The sequence below is a fragment of the Cynocephalus volans genome, chromosome 1, assembly GCF_027409185.1.
Source record: "Cynocephalus volans isolate mCynVol1 chromosome 1, mCynVol1.pri, whole genome shotgun sequence".
In the NCBI taxonomy this organism is placed as follows: domain Eukaryota; kingdom Metazoa; phylum Chordata; class Mammalia; order Dermoptera; family Cynocephalidae; genus Cynocephalus; species Cynocephalus volans.
In genome coordinates this window covers 271,031,683-271,043,483 of record NC_084460.1, presented here as the reverse complement: position 1 = coordinate 271,043,483, position 11,801 = coordinate 271,031,683, and the positions used below count along the sequence as shown (strand labels likewise).

General features: G+C 35.5%; 1 protein-coding gene across 1 annotated transcript in view; it reads left to right on the top strand.

The window, feature by feature from the left end:
• Positions 1-729: 729 nt before the first annotated feature.
• Positions 730-11,801, top strand: part of INO80D (INO80 complex subunit D) — a 39,791-nt gene continuing 28,719 nt past the window's right edge. Inside the window, exons 1-4 of the mRNA XM_063105866.1 lie at positions 730-804; positions 1,779-1,869; positions 1,975-2,221; positions 6,599-7,344. Of these exons, the coding sequence (XP_062961936.1) occupies positions 2,004-2,221; positions 6,599-7,344 (964 nt within the window). The 5' untranslated portion in view covers positions 730-804; positions 1,779-1,869; positions 1,975-2,003. The remainder of the gene's footprint in view (positions 805-1,778; positions 1,870-1,974; positions 2,222-6,598; positions 7,345-11,801) is intronic.

Here is an 11,801-nt window from a genome sequence, read left to right as displayed (position 1 = left end):
TTGACAGATGATATGATCGCATACCTAGAATATGTTAAAGAGTGAAGAGTGCCCTTCAGATCTCTCCATCCTTGCCCTCAGACTTCTGTGGTTTATGAAATACATGCAGACGTGTGCTTCTTTTTTTGGTAAAGGCAGTCAAACTGATTCTGTGACTTTTTTCACGTACTTATATCCAGAGTATTTTTTTCTCTTGAGAAGTTCATATAGATTTACTTGAACTAATTCCTGAAAGATGTATCAGTTTGCCAGGTGGATGAATAGAGCAAAGTGAGGGTAAAAATGAAAACAGCATGGGTTTGCTTTGGAATACTTCTGTCCCAAACAGCCCGACCTCTAGGGCAGCTAAATTTAAATTTTTAATCCAACATTTCTTTCTTGCATCCTTATAAGGTGAAAAGGGAAAGCTCTTATTTTTGTTTTTCATTGATGTGTGATTCAATTTACCTAATAATGAATGTGATTATTAATTAAGCTAATATTTCAAGTGTTTTTTTCCTACTAGTGTAAGTGAAATGTTTCTGAAGAGGAATACACGTTCTCTACTTTTATCACTGATAGATGGAATGTAGTAATAGAAGAATTAACATTTATGAATAACAACTTCCTTTTATCCAGTGCTTACCATGTACTAGGCATGATACTTAGTATGTTGCATGCTTTGTATCATTTGATCCATAGAACAACCTGATGATAACATAGCTACTATTATTATCCCTATTTTACAGATGAGAAAACTGAGATTCAAAAAACAAAACAAAACTGAGATTCAGAGAAGTTAGATGATTTGTTCAAGGTAACACAGTAAGTGGCAGATTTTGGACTTGAATAACCATGTCTTCTGACACCTCAAACATTTATATATCTTGTCATTCACTAGTAAAGGAGAGAGAATTTCTTGACATTTTTGGTAGCTGGTAACTATACTGTTCCATAAGCCATCTGGAGACTTTGGGAGTGTGGGGGAAGGTGGGTTAGACTACATCAGCTCACTAAGATTTTGACTTTCAAAATAGATTCAGTTTCATTGTAGACTACATGGTGTTATATAAATGCTGCCATTGGGTCTTTTGTGTGTAGAGAGGTGGTGAATATTGTGGTAATGTCTTCCTTCCATTTTCTTAGCAAATCTCAAAAGACTCATAAGGCGTGATTATTATCCTTTTTAGTGTGATTGGGAGCACCATGAGGTGCAGAGCACTGAACTGAATGATGTAAGAATGGTCGGGGGACTTTAGGTTCAAGACCTTTAGACTTTAGATGGGATAGGCATGGGGAAATATTAGAAGGAAAATAAAGCATTTTTTTAAAAGCAGAAATTTGCTCTATTTTGTATTTCATATAAACGTTTGTTACAAATTGCCAAATATTTTCCCAACTTATCAAAAAATGTAGAATTTCTGAGGGAAGTTTTAGGACTAAAGTTCATCACACTGGCATTGTGAAGGGATTTGGGTTTTGAAAATATACATAGCATGCAAACACCAGTAATGAAATAAAAAGACCTGCCACCTATCACATTTCATTTGGTGGAAGAGCTCTGCTGCTTTGTGGTATTTACAAAGTTTAACCAGAGTAAATGTTATTTAGTTCAATTTTGGGGGGTAAAGTAACTTAATATTTTATAATACCTCTTATTTTCTTATTTGACCTCATTTATTGGGATGCTGGATTACAGTGAAGAATTCATTAGGATGGGTGATACAGTATTTTACTTCCTGGGTGAGCTAGCTTTGCTTATTTCTATTTGTTAACTAGGCCTTTTGATATTTTCATAGACAATCTGCTTCATCTTGATTCTGCAGCATTCCAAACTGGTATCCTTGGGGTTCCCTTAACATTGCTATGGTGCAGAAGATTTAAAATCAGGTATGGCTGTGGGGCTAGAAGTCCCTCAGTGAAATTCTCAACTTAAATCTGCTTTATATTCTCTGATTTATCATTTGGGTTTCTTTTTTTGTGGTGGTCTTTTAGCTGATGTTCACAAGGAATAGAGTCACGTGATGTATGAAGGGAAACATATACACTTCTCTGAGGTTGACAATAAGCCCTTGTGCTCATATAGCCCCAAACTGTGCAAGCAGCGGCGACTCAACGGCTACGCTTTCTGTATCAGACACGTTCTGGAGGACAAGACTGCCCCCTTCAAGCAATGTGAATATGTGGCCAAATATAACAGCCAACGCTGCACCAACCCCATCCCTAAATCAGAGGATCGTAGGTAAGAGCTAATAACGGGAATCAATCCTTGATTTAATTAGTAGGCTTGGAATTTTTCCTTTTCTTGTCCTCTTTTTCCTCCCTCCCTCCCTCCCTCCCTTCCTCCCTCCTTCCCTCCTTCCCTTCTTCCTTCCTTCCTTCCTTCCTTCCTCCCTCCCTCCCTTCCTCCCTCCCTCCCTCCCTCCCTCCCTCCGTCCTTCCCTTCTTCCTTCCTTCCTTCCTTCCTCCCTTTCTTCCTCCCTCCCTCCCTCCCTTCCTCCCTTTCTTCCTCCCTCCCTCCCTCCCTCCCTTCCTTCCTTCCTCCCTCCCTCCCTCCCTTCCTTCCTTCCTTCCTTCCTTCTTTCCTTCTTTCCTTCCTTGTGGTGATTTAAATGTTAAGTTCTAGGAGTAATATAATAAACTTTGTAATACTTCTAAAAATGAGAGATGGCAATGTTTTTTAAATTGGGGGAATTATATGAAAAATATGTATGAGTGTTTTCTTCTTTTTATTGATTTCATAGACTTCTAGAATTATTAAAAAATAACATTTTCCCCCTCAAAATTGCTGCTTGAAATCTTGGTACTAATTTGTTTGGTTTTCGGCCTTAAGTAGTTCTTGACTTCTCTACTTAGTTTTATCATCTTCCTAAATGAGGGAAGTTATAGGAACTAATTAGGTGTTGTAATTAATGATACTAATTAGGGGGCTTAAAAAATCTGTGCCTGAAAGTTAGTAAAGAATATGTACTTATTGAGAAAGAATGAAAAATATTACTTGAATCATTCAGAAGATTTACTTCATACCAGACTTCTAAGCAGTATTTGGCATTGTTTTATAATCTTACCGTTTTTGGTTAAGAAGAATTTCAAATGGAGTATGTTTGCTATAATTTAGAAACTGTATTATTACATTAAGGGTAGGCTTTTCACTAGAATTATGAATTTATGCTTCGCTGAATTTAAAAACAATCCAACATGGAGTTGTTTTTAGAGGAGTCTTATGTTAGTTATTTGGCTTTCATATCTGTAGTAAAATTCACACGATCCTTCACATATAATCTCTTCTAAATGTCTCTTTTTTAAATTTCTCAAGTAACCACATTGACCATTGTAAGACATTACAGAGAGATACATGCTTGTTTTCCAAATATTCCAGATACTTGTTATCTGTAGGTAGGAAATTTGAACCTTTTACTTCTGTCTTAAAACACAAACATACACACACATGTATGCAACCTTCACACACACACACACACACACAGACACACACACCCCTTCATCCATGTTCCTGTACATAAGTAAATGTCACCTGCCTAACCTGGTTGAAAAGGAATCATGTATTTTATATGTCACGGTGAGTACTTTTTACACTTTTAGTGTGAAATAAATTATTTGTGTTTGTAGAGATCCCACCAAGATAAGTATATTATAATGTGGTGATTTTGTGAATGCTCTCTTAGAATTTCTAAAGAGCACTTAAGGCTTCAGATTACAATACCTGAAAGTTAGAAACAGATGCTTAGTGAGACAGGGAATAAAATTTTAATCTCAGGTGAGAAAGGGACCTAAGCATTAGGCTAAGCTATCTGTCTAGATGGATTTAGCATACTGAAAATGATAATTTCTTATCCCTGCCGTTTTTAACCTGAAAAATGGGGGATGAACATATTAATTTTTTTACTTTAAGCTCCGTTGTAAACACATCTCTATAATTTTGTTTTAAATTCAGTTTATCACAGTTGAAGTTGTTAGCCTTGGGGTTTTTTTTTCATTTTAGCTGGAGCAAGTATTATCTCAATAATTAACAGCAAGAATTGAAGTGAGAGTTCTTCTGAATTTCTCCAAAATAATAGTTCTTGAAGCATCTGTCTTCACCTTTGTCATTGAAGACAGTTTTCTCTTCTTAGAACAAGATATGAGAAAGGACTTGTGTGTTTCTGTGTCAAGAGAAGCTATGTTTAATAAGTGATAAGTGATACATTTTTTCACACTTGGTCCATGACCATATGAATGCAAATGTTACCAATGTTTTTGTTGTTTATAGGGGTTGTTTGAAAATAGGTTAAAGTGGACATCAGAAGGAGGTAATATTCTTATGTTACCTCAAGAAATCTAAGTTGAACTCATGTAATAATATGTCTAAACCTATATGTAAATGTTAGTAGTTATAACTATACTATATGAGATGATGTAGAAAAGATTAATATTCTTATGAAACTGAGCTTTCATTATTGTTCATGCAGTTACTTTTGAGCTCTGAGGGAGTTGAGGTGGTTTTATATGTTGTTTTAGAAAACAAACTGCCAAGGAGTTTTCATTGACAAAGTTTTCTGGTTGGAGGTCAGCTAGAGAAATCTTCATAATTTTTGGTTTCTGACTTATCTGGTGTGTATTATAAATGCTAACTTATATGTGTCTACCTTTTTGAAGTAGAGTAGTGTTATGCTCAGTAGAAGGACTGATAAAGTCAATTTTTTATATACTTGTACAGTGGGAAGCTAAGGCTCATTATGATAGCCATGATTTCTCAAAGAAGTGGTTATATTAAATTGGTTATTTTATATAATATTTAAATTTAGATTTGCTATTATTTTTTATGTGTATCTATTTTTAATAATATATATTTGCCAAGAAATTTTCTTGTTTCTTGTATATATTTTTAAAACAGCTTAATTAAGAAATGATTCACATACTACACAATTCATCCATTTAAGTATACTGTTCATGGGCTGGCTGGTTAGCTCAGTCGGTTAGAGTGTGGTGCTGCTAACACCAAAGTCCAGGGTTTGATCCCTGTACCGGCCGTCTGCCAAAATAATAAAAAATAAAGTGTACTGTTCAGTATGTTTTTACTATTTCATAGGGTTGTGCAATTTTCATCAAAATCTAATTTTAGAACTTTTATCCTCCCAAAAGAAACCCTGTACCCATTAGCAGTCAGTTCCCTGTACAATAGTTCTATGGACTAGAAATTTGTATTTGTATACTTACTTTAAATGCTTTATATAACTAAGCTGATCTAGTTCTAGTTATGAAGAATTTTCCCTTTTAGAAGAAGCAGAGATTTTAAGAGTTCAGGCTATTTGTTGTGATAGTGCTGAGAGAAGGACTAGAGTATGGAAGATTTAAGGGAGGGCTGCATAGGCAGGTTAGCTTCCGCTGTCTACATAACCCAGCACACAGTAGCCTCCTTTACCTACTGGGACTGCCACGTATAAATGAGCAGAGATGGTTGATTTCCAAATAACACCTCTCTCTACTAAAAAAGCTAATCCTTTTGTTACTTTGAAAAATGAGGTGAAAACAACAACAAAAACCATTTACTCTTTATTAAATTTTTTTCTTGTTCTTGGGAAGCTTCTTGGTTAGTGCAGTTATCCCTAATACCCCTTTCCTTGAGGGCCAAGACTTTATGAAACTATTCTGTTTAAGGTACTGTGTATATGGGACCTAACTCAAATCTGCTAGGCATGCATGTGTGCAATCATGGTATAGATTCTCTCTCTTTTTTTATTTCCCCCGAACAGTAAGTCCGCACCATGCTCAGCCAGTGAGCGAACCAGCCATCCCTGTGTAGGATCCGAACCCATAGCCTTGGTGTTATCAGCACCTCACTCTCCCGAGTGAGCCACGGGCCGGCCCTCCTTTCATAGTATTTTTAAAATAGCATTTACACTACTTTTGAAGACTAATAAGAATCTTCATGAGCTTTGATTTTATTTAATAAGTTCAAGTCTCAGCTCTGTCACTTTCCAGATGGAAAGTGGTTTATGGCAAGTAAATATCTGTAAAGCTCGGTTTCCTCACCTGTATAAAGGGCATTATTTTAGTTCCTACTGCAGGTAGGTACTTTTACTTTCTCCTTCCATTCTATTCTCTTTCTCTTTCTCTCTTTCTCTGCCCCCCTATAGGCACATAAAGCACACAGTATAAACTTGATATTCTTGAGGGTTATGTCATAAGATCTTTGTGAATCTCCAAATACTTGAATGATATTGGAACATATATTTTTCCTCCATAAGAGGATATTAAGTGATCCTTCAGACTCTTGATGAGTTACTTTGTATGCTGTGAATAGAGGATAACAGAGCCGTGTGAGAAGCAGAGCTGAGCAATTATCCGGGGCCACTCACTAGCTGAATGACTTGCTTCTGTCCAGCTACCTCTACACATATACAGTTCACCTATCTGCCTCAGCAAAATTGCACAAACATTGAGGATTGCTTGAGAGTAGTGGAAGTTGCATATTAAATTGATCAATGCCAAGAGTTACTATAGTCATGCAATTTTTAACTTATTAGGATTCATGTTTTAGAATATGTGCTTGTAGTTTTTATTCTACTTTCCTTAATGTGTATCATGAACATTTTCCCATGTTTATGTGTATTTTTTAAAGGTACTGCAACAGCCACTTGCAGGTACTTGGCTTTATCCCGAAAAAAGAGAGGAAGAAAAAGAATGATCCTATAGATGAGGTAAAGGTCAGGCACCAGATGGATACAATGGCCTTTAGCCTGACGGTGCCCACGTTGGCCTTGAAGATGCCCAATGGACTGGATGGAATGTCCCTCTCTCCACCTGGGGCAAGGGTCCCTCTCCACTACCTGGAAACTGAGTTGGAAGACCCATTTGCTTTCAACGAGGAAGACGACGACCTGAAGAAAGGGGCAACTGTGAGAAAGAAATTGCAGAGCAAGTTGGCCCAGAATCGGCAGCGCCAGAGAGAGACAGAGATTTTAAAAGTTCGACAAGAGCACTTTAGTCCCCTTCCAGCACCTTCACAGCAGCAGCCTCCGCAGCAGCACTCCCACCTGTCACCTTTATCCACTTCTTTAAAACCTCCAGCGCCACCGCAGGGTTCAGTCTGTAAGTCACCTCAACCTCAGAACACCAGCCTACCAATGCAGGGAGTGGCAACCACCACACACACTATAGCACAAGCAAGGCAGTTGTCTCATAAGAGGCCTTTGCCCCTCCTGCCATCCAGTAGGGCTCCCATCGTGGACCCACCCAGGACTGACCGGGTCCTTATGAAAGCCACAGCCTTCTCTCCACATTTCTCTTGTATAAGTCGACTGCAGAGACTGGTGAAACTGTGCACCCAAAAACATCAGCTGGACACTGATCTGTTTCCCCATTTAGGTGAGTTATCATCTGTTTTATCATATATTAGATGTGTAGTATAACAAAATGTGTTCTGTTGTGTGGGGCTTTACTTTCATAACTACCACATATGTGATGGGGTAGAGGAACCTTTGGACAGAGCAGTGCAATGAAAGATTCTGTATTTAGGTAGGCTACCTTAAAGTAAATATGCCACTGGAGGGGATAATACTTGGTGAATAGGATTCAGAAATAGGAGTTGGCAATTTAGAATTCCAGTCATAGCTTTTATTAGTAGTAGTAGTAGCAAAATTAAAAGGCAGATGTGTTTGTTTGTGTACTTCTGTGAGTTTGGTGCCTGTGTGTCTGATGAAGTTCTTTATATGTGTTATCGTAGTGTGTTGGAATAATGACAGCATTGTTAATATCTGTTGACAGTTAACAATTTATTTATTTATTTAAATTCCTGGTGTAATACCAGTTCATGACTGAAAAGTGAGAAGATACAGATAAAACTTTTGATTCGATGTAGTCAAATGTCTATTTTTCCTTTGTTGCTTCTGGATTTTCTGTTTTGCTTGAAAAAAATCTCCCTGATCCCAAGTTTATACAGATATTCTATATTTTCTATTAATAGTTGATTTGTTTTGATCATTTAAACCTTTTATTCATTTGGAATTTATTCTTGAATGTAGTATAAGCTATGATTTTAACTTTAGGAAAAATTATTTGCATGACTTGACAGCAGTAGAAATATGAGCAAAGGATATGAATAAAAGAAGAAGTATGAATGGTTAATGAACAAATGAAAACCTCAATCCCCACATAGGTGGGGAAATATAAATTAAAACAACAATGAGTTACCAGATTGGCAAAGATTATATCCAGTGTTGGTGAGTATATGATATCTCATATGTTGCTGGTGAATAATTAAAAATCAGAAGAACACTAATTAAAAATATATGTATAGGTAGCAAACTCATTTTGGGGACTCTATCTCATGTATAAAAAAATATCAAAATGTAAGGATATGTGTGGAAGGATGTTTATTGCAGCATTAAAAATCTGCAGACATGCCTGGCCCGTGGCTCACTTGGGAGAGTGTGGTGTTCACAACACCAGGTCAAGGGTTAAGATCCCCTTACCGGTCATCTTTTTGGCGGGGGGGGGGGGGGGGGGGGGGGAATCTGCAGACAACCTGAATAACCAAATCTGCAAACAACCTGAATAACCAGTAGGAAACCTTGAGTAAATTATGATGCATATGTACTTTATGAAATGTTATGTAGATGTTAAAAAGAATGAATGAAATCTGTATCTTTTGCTCATGATATATTAACAAGTGGAAAAAAATCAAGTATTGTATTATCACGTTTTTGTAAAAATAAAGTAAATAAACAAGGGACTTCAGTATATCTATTGATTAAGTATATGGATAGATATTTGCCTATTTGTTGTGAGCGTAGGTAAAAGTATAAAAGAAATACACTACCTACCAAGCTCTTAAGATTGGCTACAATAGGGAGGATGGAATTGTACAGGTTGTGTTTTATGAGAGATGGGAGTGGTGGTAGCTTTTCTTATATAGCTTTTTATTGTTCACCTGTTGTTAAACTATGTATGACTTTTGGTAATTAATAAAACCAAAAAAACTTAAAAAAATAGATAAGCAAAAATAATAAATTAAAACACCCCAAGCCCTATTAATACCCATTTGATAACACCTTGGTATATTCTTTCAGATGTATAAAACTGGGGGGCTGGCTATTTAGCTTGGCTGGTTAGAGCATGGTGTTATAATACCAAGGTCACAGGTTTGGATTCCTGTACCAGTCAGCTGCCAAAAAAAAAAGAAAAAAGGCCCCAAAATCAAACAAACAAACAAAACTTGGATTCCTCTTATGCACACAATTTTGTAACCTGTTTTAAAATTTTTCATAATAATGTATTTTAAAGTTAGTAATTTTTCATATACAACAATGATTTGTCATGGCTGAATTCTGTCTTCAATTTAAACCATTTCCAGTTTATGTCACTGTAAACTATTGTAGATGTATACTTTTGGAGCAGAATAATTGCTGTTGCATCTTTAATTTTTCCTTCAAATTCCTAGAAAAATTGCTGATTACAAGCTATTCCATTTTTTAAAAAAAGTTTTTGATATTTGTTGCCAAATTTTTCTTCAGAATTATTTTGTCAACTTATCCTTTCAGCAGTGTATGAGAATGACAGTTTCTCTACATCTTTATCAGCTCTGGGTATTATTTCATTGTTGTTATTTTTGCCTTTGCAAATTTGATAGATAATTTGCATATCTTAGATAAGTATTTCCCAGATTTTTGGTCTTAGAATCCTTTACACTTAAAAAGTATAAGAAGACACCACAGGGTGTTTGGGTATAAGTAATATCTATTGATATTTACTGTATTAGAAGTTAAAAGTGAGAAATTTAAAATACATTATTAATTCATTCAAAAATAACAATAATAAACTCACTACGTGTTAACATGTTCTTTTTATGAAAAATAACTATGTTTTCCAAAACAAAAACAAATATAATGAGAAGAATGACTTTGTTTTACATTGTTTGGCAAATCTTAATGTCTGGTACTAGAAGACAGCTAGATTCTCATATTTGCTTCTGCTTTCAATCTGTTGTGATATGTGGTTTTGGTCAGCAAATGAAAATACAGCCTCACGTATGTAGTTGGAAAAGGGAGGAATATTTTAATAGCTTTTTCCAAATAATTGTGGATATTCTTCTTTGATTCTGCACTAAAACTTGAGAAGTAGTAGCTTCTTAAAGATTAGTTGCAATGTGGAATCTGAAATCATGTCAAGGAACTTTCATACTGTTACATTAAAATCCATTGGTCTATCACATACTTTGGATCTTTTATCCATGGATGAATTTGAAAAATATTGGCTTACTGAGTTTTACAATACGTTCCAAATGTTGACACATTTCATTAAGAGAATAAAAAAATTAATGTTTGTTAATATTACCACCAACATCATCAGAAAATTCTAACTATTGGGAAGTTGTCTCTCTCTCAGTGGTGAATTCAAATTTTCCAAAAATTGAGCTTTCAGGTGAAAATATGAATTTTATCATTGGTAACAGTAAACACTGTCAGTTGTTTTCCTTGAAGTGGCAGTCTCACTGTGTTTTTTTTCGAGAAAATGACTGCCAAATATCTAAGTCTTAAAAACCATAGTTGGTCTGCCAGATACTCTTTCAAATAAAAATGTTGTTGAAGGGGAAAAGAGCTCATTTGGTTGCATTCAAAACGATATTGCAGGTACATTTCCTCAAGACAGCCATCATACTTTCTTCATAAGCAGCAGAGGTACGTTATGTACACTTCACATTTAGTCACACTATACAGATGGGCCTCAGCTTGGGACGGGGTTGCATCCAGATGAAGTCGTAAGGGGACTTAAAGATACCTTCAACTTATGATGAGTTTATTGGAAGGTAACCCCATCATCGTAAGTCAAGGAGTATACTGAAAGTATATGGCTTTTGCACTATCGTAAAGTTGAAAAATTGTTAAGTCGAACCATCGGAAATCAGGAACTATCTATATTATAAAGACTGCAGGGTCGAGATTTAATAAAATAAACAATCTTTAATAAACAAGAACATTCTTAAATAAAATTTTATTCATTTTTTTAACTGTGAGGCATGGCGTGAAGAATACTCCTAGTAGAGTTCAGTGGCACTGCCCTGATTATTGCTAAGGAGCCAGCAGTTTTACCCCGTGTTGTTTTTATACCATCAGTATAAATGTCAGCACAGTGAAAAAGGCAAAGAACATCTTAATATCATTTTGAAAATACTGTTGACCTGAGGAACCCCCTGAGAGGATTTCTGGGACCCCTGGGGGTCTGTGGACTGTACTTTGAGAACTGAGAACTGATATTTTAGATTAATAATGGAGTTGAATATTTGTTCATATGCTTTTTGGACATTTTTATGTATTTTACCTTTTCACTTCTTTCATCCATATTCATTGACGTGTTTCTCTTTTTTATTGATTAGTAAGAGCTTTGTATACATATTTCATATTGATTGCAAAGCCTCTCCCATTTGTTATTTGCTTTCAAATATGTTATAAAGATTTTGGAATTAAGAAGTTAAAAATGTTTATGTATTCTCTTTCATTAGGATTCCTTCCTTTCAAGTCAGGGTTTTTGTTTGTTTGCTTGTTTGAACTCTCTTCATTCTAAGAGTATGTAAATATAGTCACCTATATTTCTTTTAGTCCTTTATAGTTTTATTATTTACGTTTTAGTCACTTATCTGGCAATTATTTAGGCGTTAGTTTTGAGGCAGAGATCTAACTACCTTTTTCCAAATGTTTGCCTCTAATTTCAGTACTTACCTGTATCATCTAATAAATTTTTATTTATAATTTCATGTGTTTCTGGGTACTGATAACTTTTTAGTTTTTGAAACTATGAAATTTTATGTTGTGTTGGAGCCTTTTTTC